The sequence below is a fragment of the Oncorhynchus clarkii genome, chromosome 16 (genome assembly GCF_045791955.1).
Source record: "Oncorhynchus clarkii lewisi isolate Uvic-CL-2024 chromosome 16, UVic_Ocla_1.0, whole genome shotgun sequence".
NCBI classification, from domain to species: Eukaryota; Metazoa; Chordata; class Actinopteri; order Salmoniformes; family Salmonidae; genus Oncorhynchus; species Oncorhynchus clarkii.
This window is the reverse complement of record NC_092162.1, coordinates 31,865,907-31,892,235: the sequence shown is the minus strand read 5'-3', so window position 1 is coordinate 31,892,235 and position 26,329 is coordinate 31,865,907. Positions and strand designations below refer to the sequence as shown.

The window sequence follows — 26,329 nt, the reverse complement described above, 5'->3', positions numbered from 1 at the left end:
CTGAGTACCACTCTCCATATTTTCAAGCATAGTTGTGGCTGCATCATGTTATGGGTATGCTTGTAATCGTTAAGGAATGGGGAGTTTTTCAGGATAAAAAAGAAATGGAACGGCAAAATCCTAGAGGAAAACCTGGTTCAGCTGATGTAAAAAGGGCTTTATATATACATTTGATTGATTCAGTCTGCTTCCACCAGACACTGGGAGATTTATTGACCTTTCAGCAGGACAAATAATCTAAACCACAGGGCCAAATCTACACCGGAGTTGCTTCCCAAGAAGAGCGTGAATGTTACAGTTTTTTCTTAAATCTGCTTGAAAATCTATGGCAAGACCTGAAAATGGTTGTCTGGCAATGATCAACAACCATTTTGACAGAGCTTGAAGAATTTTGAAAGGAATAATGCTCTTAGAGACTTACCCAAAAAGATTCACAGCTGTAATTGCTTCCAAAAGGTGCTTCTACAAAGTATTGATTCAGGGGTGTGAAAATGTAGGTAAATAACATATTTCTGTATTTCACGTTCATTAAATGTGCAACATTTTTGTCATTATAGGGCATTGTGTGTAGATGGGTGAGAACCCCAAAAAACATGTACTCAATTTTGAATTCAGCCTGTAGCGCAACACAATATGTAATAAGTCAAGGGGCACGAATACTGCATACTTTCTGGAGACACTGTTTAATGTGTTGTGTCACTGTCCATAATAACTCACAAGTGACTATAAAACTTTCCTGAAACTACAGCGGGTCTCAAACAGAAAATAGCTCCCACAGAAAAGGCTCACTGGGAAAGTTGCTGGAACTTCAACCAAAGGGAGTTAGCAGCTGCTGTTCTGACATTACCAAAGGAGAAACAAATGAGACTCTCCAAATGCCATGAAAAACATCTTCTCCTGGCATGGGAACAGAATAGCAGAGGGCAACCCCGCAGTGCCCTGCTGTGACATTGGCAAAGAGGAGCTGGACAAAGCTGGAGCTCATAGTGTGATCTGACACTGGCTGGCACGGGATGGCAGCCTGGGCACCCTGATGCCATGTCTGACACCACGGCTGACACTGCACTGACAGACAGGGGGACAGGGGACAATGGGATATAGGCAGCTGCCATGGCGGGGCCATGGAGGTGTCATGCAGGTGTAGAGTGAGTTTGCATCCCAAATAGCACCCTATTCCCTATATAGTGCAACGCTTTTGACCAGTGCCCATCTGGTCAAAAGCAGTACATTATATAGGGAGTAGCGTGCCATTTGGGACACACCCAGAGAGATGACAGCCTGCTTGGAACACCTGCTGCCTGCAGCTATAGCGCTACTGCAGAGCCCTCCCTCCTACTCCGACCTCAAAACAAAAAACAGACCACACAGCTGGCTACAACCTGCACCTGCAGGTGATCCACATCCTTTACTATAGCCAGCCCTGACTCGAGTTCAAATGACCATGTGATATGGGCTCATGCGAATACACAGCGGCAGTTAAAAAAAGGACAAGGCTTTAATTACCATTGCTGAGTGATATCTTCGTTCTCTAGACCAAAATGTACTTATGTAAGTTCTTTTGGTGAGAAAAAAAAATAATAGTCAAAAAACAAAGGCTTAATGCAAAGATATGGATTTCGACATACTTCGTGTTTTGTTTTGTTTTCAGACAAAGACTTGTGTTCCGTGTGCCATTCACATTTGGATGGAAAGACAGCCTGCAACTGGGGCCCGAGCAAGCAGAGGGAGTCATAAATAAATCCATAAATAAATAAGAACAGCCCGGTATATCTCTTGGGCTTTCCCTGTTGTTCCTTCCTTACAAAAGCTGATGTGGGGCCGATATGGCTGCAGAGAGAAAGAAAAGTACAATGAAATAAAAGACGCGTCTGCCACATGGAGACTCGGTAAGGTTCTCTCTAACTAAGCCACTACACTGAGCCAGAAGATGGTGTCAGAATCCAATCTCAATGTTATTGGAGATGTGAGTATGTTTAGTAATTGATCAATCCAAATATTCTCCCAAATGTCAAATGTCAGATCTCAGTATCTGATCTCAGATCTTTTATCTATTATCATCTATTATCTAATAGCCTCATTGCGTATTATCTATTGTCTCATTGCGTTGCCGCTCTCTGCAGAGGTGATATTGAGTTTTAGGAAGTAAATTACCAATAATAATTTGGGATAAAATTAAGCAATTCTTCAAACCAGGGACAGAGATTCAAAAGAGATTCTTTAGGACTTCAACTCTAAAAACGGTAGGTTTCCTATAGTGCATAATCAAGCAGCACTTTGGAACAGTACCCTGTTTAAAATGCAACCCTCCAAATGTTTTCATGGAGAGACAGTGACATCGTGAGCATCTTTACTAGACCCTCCATGCAAAAGTCATCTTTTGCTCAGAAAGAAGACAAATTCCGCACTTCCGTGTATGTGGAAAACTGGATTCCTGCTGCAAGTACCTCCTAACCTGTTGCCATGGAGAAGCGTGTGAAAGCAGCAAATAGGTCTTCAGCCTTTTTTTCCAGAAAAAGCTCCGTATTCACTAATTAGAACTTTAGGAGAAAGTCCTTTCCAAGAATTCCTCTGTCGCCATGATGGCTCCTTGCTGGCTCTAAGTAAAAGACACAATCTCACCAAGACCAGAAGTAAGAGAAAGGTTAACCTTCTTGTTTTATTAACGTAGGTTTATCATACAATGTAAATATAAATATAAATATAGTACTATTATAATAGTAACTTATATCCATTGTTTAAATGGAAAGATTGCCGTCTATAAGGAGAGAACGACTGAGACACTGGCCAACCTTAATTCTTGGACTAGAAAATGAAACTCAAGAAAACTGTCTGGACAATTTTAAGACAATTCTATGAATTAGTATTGGGCTCCTACCCATTCCTCCACTACACAACTGTAAACAAACATATTTCAGACTTACTGCTTTTAAGGAGCGGTACCTCCTTAGCATAAAACCTTGAACAAACTTTGCTTCTGCTGAGCTGAGGTTTTTCCCTCAGCGAACATTACTATTGCATCAATATAAATAAATACACAACTTACATTATCTATTTCTACAGTACTAAAAACTGACTTAAGACAAAATGCTAATTTACACAGATCATAAATTCTGCTCCAGTACATACCAGCATTGATAGAGTGAGGTATCGTGATTCTAGCAGAAATTGTGCGAGTTGGCCTGCACTGGGTTCAGCCTCTAGCATCTCTGCTTCCTAGAAAGGGGCTGGACACCTTGCAGGGACTACTTTCAGATACACAGAGCAATGTTGTGGTTGCTATGTTAGCGTCCAGCGGTTCACGGAAGGCTATGCCCAGTGGAAATAGGAATGGCTGCTTTGCACAGCACACCTCTCGCTTTGTCCCGCAGAAGGGCCTACTACCAGCACCCTTGTGACAACCTCCCTCCTCCCATTTCAGACATGTAATCTACTTAGACTGTTATACTACACAAGCAAGAATGCTATTTTCCCTTCCATAAGAAATATGGGAAACATTTTGCTTTTGAAAAGGAAACATTTTATGGTTGAGTACATGAAATAGAAACATATGACATAAATGCTTGACTTAGTGAGTTTTCTAATGCTATAAACGTATGTGTTGTGTGGCGTTTTTCCACAGGGTGCTCCTTAAAAGCCCAACGTCTGCAGGTGGAACTTATATAATCCGTGGTGGTTGCTCGGTAATTACCCAGACTCTCTGTCAGCACTTTGGAATCAAAGCCTTGTTATCTACACAACGTCAAACTCAAACAACACTCAGGTAGGCTTTGTTTTGCCCTTGAGTATAAGACACTAAACCTAAGCTACCACCGTCAAATATTTAGCCAGTATGATGGATTCCGGTGGCACTTTTCATAACTCCATGTAAGAAAACGTTTATAATGGATTATTAAATAGTTGACTGAAAATGTATTAATCATTATTCACACATTTATAAACAACTTTCAAAGTATTTAATAATGATTCATAAGATCATTCATACAATGTTTAATGTAGGTCCTTATAAACCATTTACCAAGATGGACATGCAATTGGAAGACATTCCAGCATTCCAGACATTCCAGACATTCCAGACATTCCAGCATTCCAGACATTCCAGACATTCCAGCAGTACCTGATGCTTCTTAAAGGGATACTTCAGGATTTTGGCAATGAGGCCCTTTATCTACTTCCTCAAAGTCAGATGAACTCGTGGATATAATATTTATGTTTCTGCGTGCAGTTTGAAGGAAGTTGCTAACTAGCGCTAGTGCAATTGCTAACGCTAGTTAGCATAATGACTGGAGATCTATGGTGTCTGCTAGCATGTTAGCATTGGCTCGCAAAAATACCTCTAACTTCCTTCCAGTATGGACAAAGAAACATAAAAATGGTATCCATGAGTTCATCTGTAGATGAAGGGCTTCATTGTCAAAATCCCAAAGTAGCCTTTCAAGGTCTCAAATGGCCTCTAGAACATATGAATGGTTAAACAATAGGCACACAATAGGCATACAGAGGATTTTTTTGCAATATATTTATTCCAAAACTGTCACACTGTTGTAATAGTGTGATGTGTAAGTGTGTGATGGTGTCCCATGTAGCTCAGTCGATAGAGCGTGGCACTTGCAACGCCAGGATTGTGGGTTTGATTTTCATGGGGGACCAGTATGAAAATGTATGCATTCACCACTGTAAGTAACTCTGGATAAGAGCATCTGCTAAATGACTAAAATTAACTTTCGACACACTCTATGCTGAGTTAAATAATGATTTTAGTCCGAAAATGCCAAGCATCTCTTGGCAGTGGCTTTTCTACCAAAACCAAAGTGTGGATTGCAGTCAGTCCTTGTAGCGTTCTAATCTCGATTAACCCAAAACTAAAATCTTACATAATTTGGTCAGCTGTGTGTTCAAATTTTGGGTCCATAGGTGTTTGCGAAGTCTTCATCCTCGCAAAAGAAAACTATCAGACAAAGCTAATTTCACCACACGTGTGAATCAGTCAAAGTTTAACCTGTTGGATCTCTGGGGGCGCTATTTCATTTTTGGATAAAAAACGTTCCCGTTTTAAGCGCGATATTTTGTCACGAAAAGATGCTCGACTATGCATATTCTTGACCGTTTTGGAAAGAAAACACTCTGAAGTTTCAGAATCTGCAAAGATTTTGTCTGTAAGTACCCCAGAACTCATTCTACAGGCGAAACCAAGATGATGCATCACCCAGGAATTAGCAGAATTTCTGAAGCTCTGTTTTCCATTGTCTCCTTATATGGCTGTGATTGCGCAAGGAATGAGCCTACACTTTCTGTCGTTCGCCCAAGGTCTTAGCAGCATTGTGACGTATTTGTAGGCATATCATTGGAAGATTGACCATAAGAGACTACATTTTCCAAGTGTCCGCCTGGTGTCCTGCGTCGAATTCGGTGCGCAATTGCCAGCTGCTTCCACTTTACCATTTGATTCAGGGGAGAAAGCATGTGTCCAAGAACGATGTATCAATGAAGAGATATGTGAAAAACACCTTGATGATTGATTCTAAACAGCGTTTGCCATGTTTTCAGTCGATATTATGGAGTTAATTTGGAAAAAAGTTCGCGTTTTGAGGACTGAATTTTCGGGTTTTTTTTGGTAGCCAAATGTGATGTATAAAACGGAGCTATTTCTAATACACAAAGAATCTTTTTGGAAAAACTGAGCATCTGCTATCCAACTGAGAGTATCCTCATTGAAAACATCAGAAGTTCTTCAAAGGTAAATGATTTTATTTGAAGGCTTTTATGTTTTTGTTGAAATGTTGCGTGCTGGATGCTAACGCTAATGCTAACGCTAAATCCTTTGTTTGCTAGCTACTGTTACACAAATTATTGTTTTCCTATGGTTGAGAAGCATATTTTGAAAATCTGAGATGACAGTTTTGTTTACAAAAGGCTAAGCTTGCGAGATGGCATATTTATTTCATTTCATTTGCGATTTTCATGAATAGTTAACGTTGCGTTATGGTAATGAGCTTGAGTCTGTATTCCTGATACCGGATCCGGTATGGGGAGTTCCAAGAGGTTAAGCACTACCATTGCCCAATCCTGATACAGTGGTTCCTCCTTTAAAAATGGCAGCATATTGCACGATATTTAAGTATGAAACACTGGTACCATTAATGCTGGTTAGTGCTAGTTTGACCACCAGAGGGCATCTTTGAGAAGCGTTTGATAGCCTTCAATAATGGCTGTAATAGAGAATGTGGGCATGCGGGAGACCGGTGTTCAATTCTCTGATGGGGAGGAAGGAGTAGGCTGTCCTTGTAAATAAGAATTTGTTCTTAATTGGTTCCATATGTGTTATTTCATAGTTGTGACGTCTTCACTATTATTCTACAATGTAGAAATTAGTAAAACTAAAGAAAAACCCTGAATAAGTAGGTGTGTCCAAACTTTGACTGGTACTTGCTTAATTAATTAGATTAATATTATGGTGTTTATATTCCAAGGAAAATGAAAAACCCTCTGGGTTTCCATTAGGATGGAATGGAAAATATGGCGCTGTACAACGTGAAGATCGGGAGTACAGGACTGGGCTATTTAGCTAAAGAATCCAGTGTCCTGAGGGCATGTGGGAGACTGGGGTTCAATTCCCAGAGTAGACTATCCTTGTAAACAAGAATTTGTTCTTAACTGACTTGCCTAGTTAAATACAAGTTACGCTAACAGCATAACATTTCTACACTCTAATTCTAGTCTAACTAATACCCAAATGGAGATTCAGTGAAAATAAAAATCTTGTTGATTTATCAAGACCATGCTTGTTTCAGAGCAGTGTAAAACGGTGCTAAAATAGTTGTAGGCGTAACCGATGTGAAATTGTTAGCTAGTTAGCGGTGGTGCGCGCTAATAGCGTTTCAATCGGTGACGTCACTCGCTTTGAGACCTTGAAGTAGTGGTTCCCCTTGCTCTGCAAGGGCTGCGGCTTTTGTGGAGCGATGGGTAACGATGCTTTGAGGGTGACTGTTGATGTGTGCAGAGGGTCCCTGGTTCGAGCCCAGGTTGGGGCGAGGAGAGGGACGGAAGCTATACTGTTACATTGATGCTGTTGACCCGGATCACTGGTTGCTGCGGAAAAGGAGGAGGTCAAAAGGGGGTGAGTGTAACAGATGTGAAATGGCTAGCTAGTTAGCAGTGGTGCGCGTTAATAGCATTTCAATCGGTGACGTCACTCGCTTTAAGACCTTGAAGTAGTGGTGCTTCGAGGGTGATTGTTGATGTGTGCAGAGGTTCCCTGGTTCGAGGCGAGAGGGACAGAGCCATACTGTTACATAGGCTATTGCTTCAAATCCTATTGCTTCTAACTTCAATATGCTATTTAAATAAATAAGACCTACAGCACATTAATCAACATGAGACTCATGTTGCCTACAGTATATCAAAAAATATTATGTGACTCTCCTCCAATAATTACATTTAAAGAATTGAAGGAATGGAGGATATTACTGTAATTCAGTGATATTTATTCTCATAGTAATTCGTTATGAATCCATAACTAAATAAACATCGTCATTTTGAAAAAGTATTTTTATCATTATTTTATTAATGACAGCATAAATATGACATTATTAGCTACACTGTTTTAGTTTGAACGTGCAGACTGGCACTAAGAACAGAACAGCGGGAACGTTTCTCTAGTCAGCGCCATTATTAGTGCAATGCCCCTTAAAGTGTAATAAATAATAAAAACATAATAAAAACCTTAGCGTAACAACAGTTCTAGTAAGTAATGCTGAAGTTATCAATTATCAGTTTCTATTTAGGTTTATGTCGCCCATTCAGTGTCAGTTTGAGACACAGTAGGACCCAAAAGCATAATCAGTGCTCTAACTCCCCCTTGCGCTGCTCTGGAGCAATGAGGTGCTGACGCAGGGTACCGTACTAAACCACAAATGACCTGAAAGTCCCGTGGCGTAAGCTCGCAACTTTTAAAGGAGGAACCTCTGTATGTCCAAATAATCAATCAAAACCCAAACACCAGAACTACTGCTGCTCCATATCCTATGCATTTCATCCCATAGAAACAGATGCTTCAGTTTACGCACAGAATTTGTCCACGAGAGATTAAGAGCAGTCCATAGACACATTTCTGAATACATTATTTCAATGACCTACTACATACGTTTGACGAGTTGCTACCTTTAAAGGCCCAGTAAATGTGTCACCAAGCAAAGCCATGTGTAAAAATGGTCTGCGGTTAAAAGACTAAAGCACTGGAAATATTTAAAGGTTATATAGTACATGTAACATTTCTACTTGTAAATCATACATGTACCTTATTCACATATCAATAGTAATGAAGGAATAAAGAAAGAAAAACTATCCGTTCCGTTTTATGATTAGCAACACATTACAACTCTTCGTTAAGTCCTTGCAACAGTTGTTTCGCAACAGTTGTTTCACAACAGTGTTTGTGAATAAAATGTTTGATAATGTTTGCTATATTTCCTGCAGTCAAACACGTGATTATCCTATATTATCCTATTTCTACACTATGAGGTTGGAACAATACTTTGAAATTGTGAAAGTTATGATAATGCACTTGTGGTTTAAGAGCTGTTTATGAAGACAGTCTGAAATGTATGCCTGTTTTGGTTGTATGGAGTTTTTTAAATGGGTTAATAGACCAATAAGAAAGATAGTTTCAAACCTCTCTGCCAATAACAGCTAGTTTTCAGTGTTTCCCTCATCACTCAGACCACTCCCAGACAGTCCTTTCAAAATTCTTGTTTGAGAAATTGCTCTTTGCTAAGAAGCTGCTTTTGTTTCTTTTTGACCATTTCAATTGAAAACAATCACAGTAAGATGATTGTTACCCAGAAAAGATGTGGTATTGTGATAAAAACAACTGCATTGAACCTTTAACATCCTGTGTTTGGTGCTAATCATTTTACCATTGATATTTTGAGACGTTAAGCATGTCCATCGTTTTGTGAGAAGTTACACTGGTCACTCAAAATATTTCTACATTATTTATAATGTATAAATAGCCCACACTTTACATGAGGCCAAACAAAAAGACTTAACTAATTATTAGTAAATGGTTTATAAGGACTGACACTACACAACCAAAAGTATATGTACACCTGCTTGTCGAACATCTTATTCCAAAATCATGGACATTAGTATGGAGTTGGTCCCCCTTTTGCTGCTATAACAGCCTCCACTCTTCTGGGAAGGCTTTCCACTAGATGTTGGAACATTGCTGCGGGGACTTGCTTCCATTCAGCCACAAGAGCATTAGTGAGGTCAGGCACTGATGTTGGGTGATTAGGCCTGGCTCGCAGTCGGTGTTCCAATTCATCACAAAGGTGTTTGATGGGGTTGAGGTCAGGGCTCTGTGCAGGCCAATCAAGCTCTTCCACACCGATCTCGACAAACCATTTCCCAAACTGTTGCCACAAAGTTGGAGGCACAGAATCGTCTAGAATGTCATTGTATGTTGTAGCGTTAAGATTTCCCTTCACTGGATCTAAGGGGCTTAGACCAAACCATGAAAACAGCCCCAGACCATTATTCCTCCTCCACCAAACTTTACAGTTGGCACTATGCATTCGGGCAGGTAGAATTCTCCTGGCTTCCACCATACTCAGATTCGTCCGTCGGACTGCCAGTTGGTGACGCGTGATTTATCACTTCAGAGAAAGCGTTTCCACCGTTTCCAATGGTGGCGAGTTTTACGTGGTGTAAAGCCGACGCTTGGCATTGCGCATGGTGATCTTAGGCTTGTGTGCGGCTGCTCGGCCATGGAAACCCATTTCATGAAGTTCCCGACGTACAGTTCTTGTGCTGATGTTGCTTCCAGAGGCAGTTTGGAGCTCGGTAGTGAGTGTTTATGTGCTATGTGCGTTATGCGCTCGGTAGTGAGTGTTATGATTTTTACACGCTATGTGCTTAAGCATTCTGCACTCTGTGAGCTAGTGTGGCCTACCACTTCGTGGCTGAGCCGTTGTTGCTCCTAGACGTTTACACTTTTCAACAGTACTTACAGTTGACCTGGGCAGCTCTAGCAGTGCAGAAATTTGACGAACTGACTTGTTGGAAAGGTGGCATCCTATCACGGTGCCACGTTGAAAGTCACTGAGCTCTTCATTAAGGCCATTCTACTGCCAATTTTTGTCTATGGAGATTGCATGGCTATGTTCTCAATTTTATAAACCTGTCAGGAAACGGGTGTGGCTGAAATAGCCTAATCCACTAATTTGAAAGGGTGTCCACATACTTTTGTATATATAGTGTAAATTAAACATCTTATGAATGGAGTAATGATCAATAAATTATTAATAAACTATTTACTAATCCATTAGACATGCTTTATTATAAAGTGCTATCTGGATTCCGTACGTCACTTACCTATTGTCTCAATAGACTTGCAAACCACTCCAGGCTAAAATAAAACGATTGGATATCTGGACTCTTATCATAAAATACCTTTATTTTTGCAGTACTGGAAGTTACTATTTTATTTCCTTTCAGATCCCGATCTAGTCTCCTCCTTACTCCCTGGTTGTGTCTACACAGTTTGAGTAAAGGGAGAGGGACTACCCCACACATCAAAGAGCTTTAACTCCTGTTCCAAATGTGCCGTCTTTGTGATAACAGACAATTCATCATTTTGTTGGTTCTACCAGGTTTTTGTACCGGTTCTATCAAGCATTCGCCATGTTCCTCTTCGGCCCGGGCACTCTTTGCTTAATCAGCAGGAATGATACGCATCTCTCCTCACTGTTCTGGTGGCCTACTGAACTAATCACCCGTAAAGCCGATGGCCATTAACATTAATCTGGTTAAAAGATATAGAGCCCTCTAATGAACTTGACAAGTCCTCTTTAAGGATGACAACACCTCCAAGGACCTTTCTGACACCTACGAAATCATGTTACCATGTAGACACAGTACCTGAGGCTGATCCAAGAGCCTATTACTCTGTGTTACAGCACATCCATGCGGTCATTTTAAAAGTGCTACAACAATATCTGATCGTTCAAAATACTTTAGTTGTTTTGAAGGGAAAATAGGAATGAACGTTAAATGGTTTAGATCTAGGGTATTACAGTCTTGTATTCTTTCAACCTTCAATAATTAACTTTGGGTAACGGAGTTGAGCTCACATAAACAGTCAACTCCTGGTGAAAACCTAAATTGATGTAAATTGAAGCCTGCCAGCTTAGTGGAGTCTGCCACTAGCACAGTCAGTGTAGTCAGCTCAGCTATCCCCATTGAGACCGTGTCTGTGCTTCGAACTAGGTTGGGCAAAACTAAACGTGGCCTTAGCAATCTCACTGGAATAAAGACCTCCTCCATTCCTGCCATTATTGAAAGAGATTGTGATATCTCACATCTCAAAATAGGGCAACTTAATGTTAGATCCCTCACTTCCAAGACAGTTACAGTCTATGAACTAATCACTGATCATAATCTTGATGTGACCATATCCCCCATGCATCCCACAAAGGCGGAGGTGTTGCTAACATTTACGATAGGAAATGTAAATTTACAACAACAAAAAAAAAGATGTTTTCCTCTTTTGAGCTTCTAGTCATGAAATCTATGTAGCCGACTCAATCACTTTTTATAGTTACTGTTTGCAGGCCTCCTGGGCCATATACAGTGTTCCTCACTGAGTTCCCTGAATTCCTATCGGACATTGTAGTCATGGCAGATAATACTCAAATATTTGGTGACTTTAATATTCACATGGAAAAGTCCACAGATGCACTCCAAAAGGCTTTCGGAGCCGTCATCGACTCAGTGGGTTTTGTCCAACATGTCTCCGGACCTACTCACTGCCACAGTAATACTCTGGACCTGGTTTTGTCCCGTGGAATAAATGTTGTGGATCTTAATGTTTTTTCTCCTAATCCTGGACCACCATTTTATTACATTTGCAATCGCAACAAATAATCTGCTCAGATCCCAACCAAGGATCATCAAAAGTCACGCTATAAATTCTCAGACAACCAAAAGATTCCTAGATGCCCTTCCAGACTCCCTCTGCCTACCCAAGGACGTCAGAGTACAAATCTCAGTTAACCACCTAACTGGGGAACTCAATTTAACCTTGCGCAATACCCTAGAAGAAGTCACACCCCTATTATCAAAAAATATTTGTCATAAGAAACTTGCTCCCTGGTACACAGAAAATACCTGAGCTCTGAAGCAAGCAACCAGAAAATTGGAACGGAAATGGCGCTACACGAAACTAGAAGTCTTCCGACTAGCTTGGAAAACAGTACAGTGCAGTATCGAAGAGCCCTCACTGCTGCTCTATCATCCTATTTTTCCAACTTAATTGAGGAAGATAGGAACAATCCAACATTTATTTTTGATACTGTCGCAAAGCTCACTAAAACCAGCATTCCCAAAGAGAGGATGGCTTTCACCTCAGCAGTGATAAATTCATGAACTTCTTTGAGAAAAAGGTCATGATCATTAGAAAGCAAATTACGGACTCCTCTTTAAATCTGCGTATTCCTCAAAAGCTCAGTTGTCCTGAGTCTGCACAACTCTGCCAGGACCTAGGATCAAGGGAGACACTTGAGTTGTTTAATAGTATATCTCTTGACACATTGATGAAAATAATCATGGCCTCTAAAACTTCAAGCTGCATACTGGACAATATGCCAACTAAACTACTGAAAGAGCTGCTCCCTGTTCTTGGCCCTCCTGTGTTGAACATAATATACGTCTCTCTATCCACCGGATGTGTACCAAACTCACTAAAAGTGGCAGTAATAAAGCCCCTCTTGAAAAAGCCGAACATTGACCCAGAAAATATTAAAAACTATCGGCCTATATCGAATTTCCCATTCCTCTCAAAAACAATTGAAAAAACTGTTGTGCAGCAACTCACTGCCTCCCTGAAGACAAACAATGTATACGAAACGCTTCAGTCTGGTTTTAGTCCCCATCATAGCACTGAGACTGCACTTGTGAAGGTGGAAAATCCTTTTAAAGGTGTCAGACCGAGGCTCTGCATCTGTTCTCGTGCTCCTAGACCTTAGTGCTGCTTTCGATACCATCGATCACCACATTCTTTTGGAGAGATTGGGAACCCAAATTGGTCTACACGGACAAGTTCTGGCCTGGTTTAGTTCGAAACATGGTGAAGCTCCAAAATTAAACTCTATGGAAGCCTGCGTTTCAGACATAAGGAAGTGGGTGGCGGTAAATGTTCTACATTTAAACTCGGACAAAACAGAGATGCTTGTTCTAGGTCCCAAGAAACAAAGAGATCTGTTGAATCTGACAATTACTCTTGATGGTTGTACAGTCGTCTCAAATAAAACTGTGAAGGACCTCGGCGTTACTCTGGTCCCTGATATCTCTATTGACAAACATATCAAGACTGTTTCAAGGACAGCTTTTTTCCATCTACGTAACATTGCAAATATCAGAAACTTCCTGTCCAAAAATTATGCAGAAAAATTAAACCATGCTTTTATCACGTCTAGGTTAGACTAATGCAATGCACTACTTTCCGGCTACCTGGATAAAGCACTAAATAAACTTCAGTTAGTGCTAAACACGGCTACTAGAATCTTGACTAGAACAAAACTATTTAATCATATTACTCCAGTCCTAGCCTCTCTACACTGGCTTCTTGTTAAGGCTAGGGCTGATTTCAAGGTTTTACTGCTAACCTACAAAGCATTACATGGGCTTGCTCCTACCTATCTTTTCAATTTGGTCCTGCCGTACATACCTACATGTATGCTACGATCACAAGACGCAGGCCTCCTTACTGTCCCTAGAATTTTTAAGCAAACACCTCGATGCAGCGCTTTCTCCTATAGAGCTCAATTTTTATGGAATGGTCTGCCTATCCATGTGAGAGACGCAGACTCGGTCTCAACCTTTAAGTCTTTATTGAAGACTCATCTCTTCAGTAGGTCTAATGATTGAGTGTAGTCTGGCCCAGGAGTGTGAAGATGAACAGAAAGGCACTGGAGCAACGAACCGCCCTTGCTGTCTCTGCCTGGCTGGTTCCCCTCTCTCCATTGGGATGCCACTAACCCTATTACAGGGGCTGAGTCACTGGCTTACTGGTGCTCTTCCATGCCATCCCTAGGAGGGGTGCGTCACTTGAGTGGGTAGAGTCACTGATGTGATCTTCTTGTCCGGGTTGGCGCCCCCACCCCCTCGGGTTGTGGGCTATACTCCGGCTTGTCTCATGATGGTAAATTGGTGGTTGAAGATATCCCTCTAGTGGCGTGGGGGCTGTGCTTTGACAAAGTGTGTGGGGTTATATCCTTCCTGTTTGGCCCTGTCAGGGGGTATCGTCGAACGGGGCCACAGCGTCTCCCGACCCCTCCTGTCTCAGCCTCCAGTATTTATGCTGCAGTAGTTTGTGTCGGGGGGCTAAGGTCAGTCTTTTATATCTGGAGTTTTTCCCCTGTCTTATCCGGTGTCCTGTGTGAATTTAAGTATACTCTCTCTAATTCTCTCTTTCTCTCCTTTTCTCTCTTTCTTTCTCTCTTTCTTTCTTTCTTTCTCTCTGTCGGAGGACCTGAGCCCTAGGACCATGCCTCAGGACTACCTGGCCTGATGACTCCTTGCTGTCCCCAGTCCACCTGGCCTTGCTGCTACTCCAGTTTCAACTGTTCTGCCTGCCGCTATGGAACCCTGACCTGTTCACCGGAAGTGCTACCTGTCCCAGACCTGCTGTTTTCAACTCTCTAGAGACAGCGGGAGCGGTAGCGATACTCTGAATTATCGGCTATGAAAAGTCAACTGAGATTTACTCCTGAGGTGCTGACCCTCGACAACTACTGTGATTATTATTATCCTCTAGTTCCTCTCTAGGTTTCTTCCTAGGTTCTGGCCTTCTAGGGAGTTTTTCCTAGCTGCCGTGCTTCTACACCTGCATTGCTTGCTGTTTGGGGTTTTAGGCTGGGTTTCTGTACAGCACTTTGTGACATCAGCTGATGTTAGAAGGGCTTCATAAATAAATTTGATTGATTGATGTAGAAGTGGACCATAACACAACAATGTTTTTTAATTGAATCAGGTATTTTTCTGCATCACGATGAGAATGACACAGTATAATTATCACAATGGAAAAAATGTTGCAGGAAATAGCAAAGTGTGATGTGACACAATGCTAGCGAGAATCCTGATGATGTGTCGAGGAGGTAGAGAATAGACACACACACATATATACAGCATCCCATCTTTTTCACCATCCATTGACCAAATCCAATTTGTTAAGACCCATCTACGACTCACTTACTGGGTCTGTGGTCAATAGATATCAGATTTCCCTGATTGGACATCCCATTATCCCTTTCGCTCAGACCCATTGCATTTGGGTAAAGTAGGGCTGAGACGGATGCCCGGGACAGAGCGGAGCTGTGGCTCCAGCGAGTCCGCCGCCTTTTAAAGGGTAAAAGCCTGACATATTAGTCATAAGTGTTCTTTAAATTCATTATCATCTTAACACATGAGCGCCGCAAGTGTCAGTGGGGAAAGTAATTTAATGAGGTTAGTGGATCCATTTACAACTTTACAGTTGCTGTGCTGTCCTCCATGTCACAACCAGTCTTGAGACAGCATGCACACACGCACACGCGCACACACACACACACACACACACACACACAATATTTTTTATAAAGAAAAGATCATAGCATTTTAACCATTTTACATGGATATGTTCGAAACAGGATATTGGGAGAGTTTAATGCCCAATTCCTTTGATAATTTGTTTACTAACACACACAAAAGTGGAGTATGTCATCAGAGCCTCATCCTCATTTTGTTAGTCTTTTGTACAATCACCTTGGCAAACTTTTCAGATGTAAAAAAGTGCCTTAATGCTATTATAAACTGGTTACCAACATAATTAGATCATTAAAAAAAACATGTTTTGTCATACCCGTGGTATTAGGTCTGCTATACTGATTGCTGTCAGCCAATCAGCATTCAGGGCTTGAACCACCCAGTTTTAATAGACCGTATACCACGGGTATGACAAAACATTTATTTTTACATTTATTACAATTACGTTGGTAATCAGTTTATAATAGCAATAAGGCACCTTGGGGGTTTGTGGTATTTGGCCACCTCCATGTTGCTTCGTGCAGAAGAACAGCCCTTAGCCGTGGCCACCCCCTCAGGCCTTATTGCTTAAATTACAACCCAGGTATTTCAGTTCTGCGTACACTACACTATAATTTCAAATGGTAGAACATAGAGTGAATCTTTCCACTTTGTCCTATTGAAGCACACTGGCTGATGGTGAATGATGATGTAGTATTTACAGCCAAATCCATATATGATTTGGTTTTACCTTACAACATAAATTGATGTCAAATGAATACATTTATGAGGTAAAAATATAGAAATGTACAGTGTTCCACAGTAATCAAACTAATACATATACGTTACCTAGATACTACATCATTTGGGTTCAGTAGTCATCCGTTTGGAGCAGATACTTAGATTGAATATGCATCCAAATTGAAAGCTTGATTTGGTGCAGTGAACAAGTGACTGTGAATTTGTTTGTTGTACTCAGTCAATTGAAAATGTGCTTAGAGTTTTGATACATTAACCATTTTGATTTTCTGTTTAGATTTTTGTGCTTAGAGTTGTGAAAATGTACCACATACTTGTGAAAATTGAACCAAAGTGATTGAAAAAACTTTAATGGGATGACCTTGCCACGACCCTAACTTTGGGTGTGTGTGTGTGTCTATGGATGTGCGTGTGTACACGTGCAAATGCATGCATGTTTCCACATTTCTTACTGGATTATCTCATCACTTTCTACCCGGTCCAGGCATGAGTTGAAATGAGAAGGATGTAGAGCTTTGGAGCCAGGAAGAAAATCCCTGGCACACAGCGATTTCACTAAGGTGAAACTACTCATGACGCCTGTTTAAGGCGACTGTCTGACTGTTATCTGAAGCTTGTAGGTAGGCTACTCAAACCTGAAACACATCGTATGGCAATGGTATTCAGTCTTTTAGCTTTTAGAAGAGATGGCTTGACAGAAGTATTTTTCACATAATGTACATGGTCCTCTGACAACAGAATCAATGCATTATCATGCTCTCATAAGCAGTGACAGCTACTACATCAGAGCATGTTTCAGCCTGTTTTTTCCCTCCTTCAAGCCCTCATTTACCATTCTAATGAGAACCTAAATAAACTCACACAATGGCACGGACTGCATGTGTCTGTGTGTGCGCGTGCGTGCATGTAATGTCCACAGATGAGCTGACATTGACTTTGTGGACAGTGGAGTGCTCCTCTTGCGAGTTGTGGTATCCATGTAACCCAGCAACTGTTGTCGTGTAAAAGACCACACCGTCTCCATCAGAACGTAGCGCGGGGCCTCAATGTTAGTTATTTTATTGCACTCGTTTTATCCTGCACTTTACATTATTAGTATTTTGGTCCTCGCATAGTTGAATACGCTTAAGACTACTTTAATACTATTATAAAGAATATTCTTCTGTATGGGGGGGGGGGGTAAGCTGTGTTTCAGTGACTCACAGAGTGCAGTGTAGACTGAACAAAGACGATAAGCAATAAAACATGAATTTCTTACATGTTAGCACATAACATGTACACTTAATGTAAGCACAGAGCTTGTACACCTCTACACCACACAAAGCCAACAACCAGAGACATGTTGGGAATGAGGGTGAATAGATACTGTAGGTGATGATTTATTTGTATTGACCAATATAAATCAGATTAAGAAGTTCTCCCAGGCCTTACCCCTTTCTCATGATACTGTAATGCAGCTCGTCTTCCTGCTTGATGTGGGCATGGTCTCCGCTGGCGCGGTCGCTACCCTCGCTGTCGTCACTGCTGAAGGCGGAGGCCAGCTCCCTCTTGGGCACGCGGTTGGGGGGCAGGGGGATGGTGCGCTTCTCTGCCAAACGACCGCGGTTCTACAACAAATGGGGAGAAGAAGCTCTTAGAAACATGTCTCTCCATTTGCCAATGGCATTTTAATGCTAACTTGCTAATGCTAAGAGCCTGCTAACACAAAATATGTGCTAAATTTGCTAACACTAAGCATGTGCTACCATGCTAATGCTAAGGATGTGATAAGATGCTAATAGCTAGCATTTGAAGCTCTCCTCACTCTAAACAGCAACCTTTGTGTGCAATGAACACCCTAATATTCCCAATCAGTCATACACAGAAATCAATGCTGCTGCTGTAACTGGGGCAAACATTTATATTAAAATGAGTGATCATTACATGACATGAATTCATTCTACAAAACATAATTTGTTCAAAACAGCATTTAGCATTATTCAGAGGCAACACTAAGAACATAGAAAGTTCCCACATAGGCTCAAGCTCCATAGCAAATTCAGCTTTCATTGGTCAGTTGTACTGACAGGAATAATGAAACATACTAATATTGAGGGTATTTATGAAACACAATACCACAAGAAAATGAACAACCACATTTAGACTGAATCAAGATGGAAACAAAGCATAAGAAAGTAAAACATTGCTATCTAATATGGGTGTCAATAAGTATGTACTTGTCTAGTGGGGAAAACAATTGATAAATGTAGTATGTAGTACTAATATGTAGTATTTAGGAAGTTTTAGCACAAATATGATAGTACTGTTAGCCAGTAATTCAATTGAAATGGGAAACATGACAAGTGTGACCAACGATCCTGGTGATGTGTTTGAGAGAGGAAGCCATTTCTAGTGCTCTAGCCCACTAAAATGTGCTCAACCGACGAAGGCTGGACTCTAGGCTGGATTTCGACCATACAGGAAACACAGGAAAACATTTATGATCCAAAATGACATGCTGAAGAATAGGCTACATGTCCCGGCTGAGACAAGGCTGATACATGTAGGACTACTGTTCTATAGCGTTTAACTATAGATGTGAGTAATTACATAGTACACGTTTGAATTTACATTCAACTCCCATACAGACATAATTATCGAATTTACCACAGCAATCATAATAGGGGAATCGACTAAAGAACCATAGTTTACCATTGCCAGAGTTCTGAGTGATAAGGTGGTCATGGAACGGGAGGACAGGAAATAATTCTGGTTGGTGTATTCAGTGTTTTTTTGCCACAAAGCTCTAACGAGCAGAGCGAAAGGAAAAGAAAGGAGGAGTGTGGCCCTAAGGGGTTCTGCGAGTGAAGCTGGGCGACCTTTAATGTGACCTGAAGAGGAGGCGTTTGGGAAGAGGTCACTGCAGATTAACACGGCTCTATGGAGAGAAAAATCAGGGGATGGAGATAGAGGGAGAGGGGGGATAGAGAGAGGATGAGACAGAGAGGCAGAGAAGGAGAATAGGAGGAAAGGAGGGAGAGAAACAGAAGAGGAAAGAAATTGAGAGAGAGAGAGAGAGAGAGAGAGAGAGAGAGAGAGAGAGAGAGAGAGAGAGAGAGAGAGAGAGAGGGAACTGAATTTGAGTATGAGGAGACACAGCAATGGAGAGAAAAAAGGATGGGGGTGGGGGCAATACAAAACACTCTCTCAGTGCCTACATCTCCGTTCTGCTCTCCCTGACGCCTCTGAGCCCTCCAGCTATCCCTTCCACCACACGCACACCCCCTCCCTCTCTCCCTCCATCCCTCCATCCCATGAGGAGTGGCGGCATGAGTGGCAGGGGGGGGCAGAGGCGCCTAGCCAAGAGGCAAACAGGTGCAGCCCTTCTGGAGGCTCTCAAGTGGCAGACATTAAAACTAGGGAGGGGGGGAAAAAGGAGGAAAAAGATGAAAACATCCCTCAGGATGAGCAGGGCCACATAGTTCTGCACATTCTTTCTCTTTTTCTGTCTTAACGAAATATGTTTTTTCCTTTCTTCTTTCCACAGGCAGATCTGTGGAGAGCAGTTGCTTTGTATAAGTTATTCTCAACTGTGTGAGGACAGTGGAGGAGTTGCTGCTACTTCCACTCTACTCCCTCGGACTTAGCTACTTGGACTAGAAGTATACAGCATGCTCTCTCTCAGTTGCTCTCACTGTAAGACACACACACCTTTCATATTTACACACACACCTGCTCTTGAATAATAATTCCCCTGCATGTGAAGATGGTGTTTAACTTAGCAGAAAAGCATTGTGTGCTGGTCTACTGCAATAGTCTGCCCAGGAAGAAGCACAGAGATTGTGGCTTGGTGTGTAGACAACCACCCACATGGCCCTGACATACCCAGGCCGCCAGCCCCCCTACTACCCCCCTCTCCTCCCGGAAACCCCCCTTTCCTTTCTTTAGCACCACTGGCGCAGAACTAGGGGTGGGCTCCCATCGTTTCTGGCAACACTTCCGCAGCACGGACGGCTCTCCAAAACAAAACATGAAACAATACATACCCCTGGCAGCCCACGTAGGGTAAAAAGAAGAGGTACACACACACACACACACTCACACACACACACACACACACACACACACACACACACACACACACACACACACACACACACACACACACACACACACGCGCACACACACACATTGAAGGCAACCTTCCTGTGCGGTCAGCCCTCAGTCAGCCATTGAAAAAAGTATCTTATAATAATTCCTCTAAAAGCACCTCTATGAATATCCCCTCCTACACATTCTGTCTGACAGTCAGGGTCCGCCAGCCAGGAAAAATATCTGTATTTCACATTTACACACAAACAACACACAACACCCACAAACACAGACACACACACACACACACACACCAATACAGTCTTAGTCAAGCATGATTCAGATGGGTTCCGTTAAATTAGAATGGCGACTTTAGTCAAGAGAGGCAACCCAAATTTTCAAACCACATGACATTTAGAATCATCATTGATTGCACCAATACCACAAGGTAATTGATTTCTGTAATGTTGCTTTAATGTTTTTGTAATATTGACAAATGTACAACCATTCAATACATATTGGGCTCTTTAACATTGTTTTGTTGACACAACAACTATCTAGGTTACCCCATCAATTGTTCATCTCTATCAACTACAACATAATGACACTTTCACATAATGACACTTTCACAAATAAAATGAAACTCACGCATAAAGATACACATCACTGATAATGACAGCATTTGAGATAACGTGATGGTAGTATGAGAAGTGGCCATGGACCTGTCCCAAATGGCCCATATTCCCTGTATAGTCCAGAACCCTATGTGCTCTATGGGACACCAGTAACTTCAGTAGCATGGCCTCTACATTCATTAAGGATAGAAGATTTGCTTTAAATCTGCAGAAAAAAACAGTTGTTGTTGTTCTGTAAAAATCACAGGACTGTATTTAATGCCAAACAATACTGGCAAACAGAAATACTGTATTTTTAACATCAGCTAAGATTATTGAAGAAGCATTATTTTACTAAGCTTGTTCCAGACCTTAAATGAAGCCTCTGTGGAAAAGGATAGTAATGTGTTTTCTTCTCTCTGCCTTATTTCCTGAAAGGTGCAGTACCCTGCCGCTGGCTCAGACACACACACACACACACACACACACACACACACACACACACACACACACACACACACACACACACACACACACACACACACACACACACACACACACACACACCCAGCAGTAGCCGCCCGTGACATTCCTGCAGCTGCGGCGCTCTCTCTCTCTTGCACGCGCCCCCCCAGCGTTCTCCCTGGGGGACGAATGCCTAATGAGTCACGCGCCTGTCTGCCGTTACCTCTCAGCGTGTATGTGCGTGTGCATGTGTGCGTATGTGTGCGGAGGCGGCATGGCGGGCCGATTTGGCGCGAACATTAGCGGAGGGGGAGGGGGAGTTGAGACGACAGGGGGAGAGAGGGAGAGAGAGAGAAGGGGGAGGGAAAGGGGCCGTCATTGCCACACTCACATAGGGCCAGTGAGAAAAAAAAAGAGTTAAAAACCCAGTGTGTTCGCGTGCGCTTGAGAAACACTCCACTATCCTTTTTGTTTATGCTGAGCCCCACGATCTCTTACTCACGTTCTCACCCGCTAAGACACTCTGACATTTCTATAAATGAATTTGTCTACAATTCTGTACTTTAGATGTTAGAGGGGGGGATTTCAAATTATGCAACCCTTCCCACCACAAATGAATGAATCGATCAATAAAGAAGCATTCACATTTTAGCTTCAGATAACAACCTCCTTGTCACCATATTGTACACCTGTACAAAACATTAACATTAGACTGACCAGGTGAATCCAGGTGAACGCTATGATCCCTTATTGATGTCACTTGTTAAATCCACTTCAATCAGTGTAGATGAAGGGGAGGAGACAGGTTAAAGGATAAATTTTAATCCCTTATTGATGTCACTTGTTAAATCCACTTCAATCAGTGTAGATGAAGGGGAGGAGACAGTTTAAAGGAGACATTTTAAGCCTTTAGACAATTGAGACATGGATTGTGTATCTGTGCCATTCAGAGGTTGAATGGGCAAAACAAAAGATGTGCCTTTGAACAGGGTATGGTAGTAGGTGCCAGGCGCACTGGTTTGTTTCAAGATCTGCAACGCTGTTGTGTTTTCATGCTCAACAGTTTCCCGTGTGTCAAGAATGGTCCACCACCACCCAGCCAACTTGACACAACTGTGGGAAGCATTGCAGTCAACATGAGCCAGCATCCCTGTGGAAAGCTTTTGACACCTTGTAGAGTCCATACCTTGACGAATTGAGGCTGTTCTGAGAGCAAAGGGGGGGGGGGGGGGGGCAACTCAATATTAGGAAGGTGTCCTTAATGTTTTGTACACTCAGTGTATAAATGCAGGCTACATTTTACACTTGAAAAGACCGTGATAAAAGTGCGTGTCTGTGTGCGCGTGGAGGGGGAATATATAATGGCAAGGCAACACTAAGTTTTTCAGTGCCAGGAGATGTGAGAAAAACATTTGAGGGAAGGACAGGCGCGCCCCTTTCTCCGCCACATCCCTCAAACACACACCGCCCTCTCTGCCCCCACCCCACAAGCTGAGCTGAGCGGGCGGTTGCGGCCCAGTGGAGCAGCGCAGGGTGAGGGACAGGAGGGGGGGGCAGCGCTGGGAGGTCAGTGGTAGTGCAGCCAGGCGTGCCAGCACCTCTCTTTTTCTCTCTCTCTCTTTCTCTCCGTGTGTGTTTGGATAGGCCCGCCAAGGAAGCCGCAGGAGAGCTTTATGGACAGGTAATGACTCCGCCATTCTCTCCCCAGACAAAAACAGAGGGAGGGAGGGTAGGAGGGAGAGGCTAACAGTGAGAGGGAGAGAGATGGAAGAAAGTGCAGCAAGGTTGAGTTTTGCAGGATAAAACGAAAATATGCCACTGAGAAGGCCTCATATCAGCATAAACGTCTGAAAATAATATTTTTGTATACAAACAAATTTACCCAAACCTGTATATTCATGTGTGTTTTTCTTCTAGCATTATATCTTCCATTCAATCACACTCCTCTGCCTATTGTGTCATTTGAGAAACACTGAGTTGAGTGAGTAACACACTCCTTCCCTCTCTCTCACACAGACACACATACACACGTGCACACACACGCACACAGTGTGTAAAGAGGCGACAGAGAAAGAGGATGATATCACTCGACCACTCTGCTATCAGATGAGGTCAGAAGTCTGCACACACACTGGAAGGAGAGAGTAGTTCCATAATTCTCTCTGCTGATAGACAGGCAGTCCACCTTATTTAGCTAACTCCCACAGTCCCACCCTAACAAATGCACAGACATTTGCACATGCACAAACACATCAATACTAAAAGTACAACTTATTGGCAAGGTTACACATATAGTGTAACACAATCCCTCCCTCTCTCACACAGACGCACACAGCATAGCCAGTGTGTGTGTGTGTGTGTGTGTGTGTGTGTGTGTGTGTGTGTGTGTGTGTGTGTGTGTGTGTGTGTGTGTGTGTGCGAGTGTGTGTGTGTGTTGTGTATTGTTTGTGTGAGAGAGGGAGGAATTGCGTTACAGTATGTGTAACCTTGCCAATAAGTTGTACTTTTAATATTGATTCCTAGCACTGTGGCCACCCAAAGTGCAAGACTCCTAGTAGATAAGTAAATCATTACAGATTCAGTCATTCTCTAATTTGGCCAATTCACTAAGAAACACACTAGAGTATAGAACCACGCATCGCTTCTGCCCTGAAAACAGATCCTGTGGTTGCCATGGTAGTATAGCCTCAGTGCCATGTGGGACACACACAGACTCACACACACTGCACACAGCAAAAGCACCTACACACACTCACAAAAATACATACACATGCTTGCACACACACACACACGCACATTCACCCACACATACCAGGGTTTCCATTAGCCGGCAATAGCCGGCTTTTGGCCGATAAAAAAATATTAAAGGCCGATAAATAAAATTGCCGCTGGCCAATTGCCCGGGAGCAGAAGAAAAAATCCCATTGCGAAATTATGCTTTTTAGCCAATTCGTTAATGGAAGTACCAGTCGATTAAAATATATTTGGCTGGTCATGATTATTAGTCTATTGGTTAATTAAAACATTTAGTGGAATTAAATTGGCAGGTGTTTACAGTATATTCGTTATGTATCTTATTCATCACATGCGTACAGCTTACAGATACAGAGCCTTTGAGCTGAAAATCTGTCAGACCACTTTTCAATGATGTGGAGGTGTGCATTTTGAAAACCTATACTTAATTGTTTAAAACCTGAACATTTGAATACATATTATGAGGCATGTCTTACCTTGCTTCAAAATAGCCTAGCCAAAATCAGACCATTTATAGTTTATATAAACTTTCTTTCATTGTCCAGTAGCCAAAAGCACAATCCTAGTCACATTTGCAACCCATATTAGTTGCTGCATATTAGTTGCTGCTCCCGTCTTTAAAAATTCAGAACGGACATTTTCATCTCTATCACATGAAACTGATCCCATGTGTGCGGTGCCTTTTTGACAATGGTGTTATCCGCTAATTTAATTATGGAGCGAACATTTGCGATTAGCGTACTGTCTTGTGTACATTGCTGCGCTTAGAATGTGGAAAAATTATATTTTATCAACATATTAAGCTAAACGTCCTGATCTGTTTCATCAGACTCATTGCTTTTTAACTTTTTTTTAATGTAGTCTAGGCCTACTGGTTGTATGAATTTGGAATCTATCGTCCCACAACTCTGTAAGAATCTGTTTAGAATAGGCTATTTCTTTATCGACAAGCTGACCAATAGAATAGGTCAACTTTTTATACTATGAGGGATAGTGGATATTCATAGGCGTGTGATTTTGCTGTTTGTTAGGCTACTCATATCTTCAATGTGCACATCAGAACATGGTAAAAATGACCTCACATAGTTGCATCCTTGACTTGCAAGTTCTGTTAATATGAATGACCATAATCAACATGTGATTTCTGTCATTCTGAGCACTGTGGGTGGACGGTGCAGGTTACCTACCCAATGCATATGGGTCTGGTAAATGAAAATGCTGCTGGTAAAATGTCCGGCGCCACATTTTCCAAAAGGAAACCCTGACACACACACATACACAGACACACACACTCTAACCCCCTGCGGAGACTGAGCTGTTGAGAGACACAGAGGCGTCAGCCCCCCAGCCCTGCTTATCCCCCTCATCACAGTGGCACTCAGCCAGTAGCAAGTCCCAACAAATAGCCACATCAACTCAGTAACCAGCTCTATGCAATATCTATAGCAATTTACTTATTTTGCTACTGTACTGGTAACTTCCCGTTCACTTGTCCATAAGCAAGGCACTAATATAGATTACTCCCTTATAACTACTGACTAGTCCAGATATCAATTGAAAGTCTACTGCTATGGCTTGGCAGAGTCACACTGGGTTACAATGTTAAATATATTGAAATCAACACTAAAATCAAACAGGAAATTTGATTTTGAAAAAGGAGCCTATGGTTCTTTTAGTTTTCAACCACCCCAAATGACTGGTGGTAAAAATAGATTCCTAGGCAGGGATGTATATGTAATAATAGTAAGAGTAATCTCCCACAGTCCCTAACATGGAGATGTGCGTGTGTTAGTTTGTGTGTGTACATCTGCGTGCCTGTGTGCATGTGTGTGTGTGTTGTTCATTCTCTCGCTGTGGTCAGGATGCAGGAGAGGGGGAGCCCCCTGATTGGAGGAGATCTTTACGAGCCGGAGGAGGAGAGTGTAATTTCCTGCCGGCCTCCTCTGGTTCCGCTGGAATAACAGAGCGGAGGAAGCCCGGCTCTCCCGGGAGCACACACACACACACACACAACCTCACACACACGCTCTCTCTCTCACACACACAGTCAGCCTGCCTGGCCGAGTTTGCTTAAAGGGACATACCCACGCACAATTTACTACCCGTCT

At 42.2% G+C, this 26,329-nt stretch overlaps 1 protein-coding gene across 2 annotated transcripts in view; it reads right to left on the bottom strand.

Annotated features, from left to right (window-relative positions):
- LOC139368320 (sterile alpha motif domain-containing protein 11-like) overlaps positions 1-26,329 on the bottom strand; it is a 153,626-nt gene that overhangs the window by 115,908 nt on the left and 11,389 nt on the right. For both annotated transcript variants that reach the window (XM_071107074.1, XM_071107075.1), the window contains exon 3: positions 17,749-17,924. In XM_071107074.1, coding sequence (XP_070963175.1) covers positions 17,749-17,924 — 176 coding nt within the window. The remainder of the gene's footprint in view (positions 1-17,748; positions 17,925-26,329) is intronic.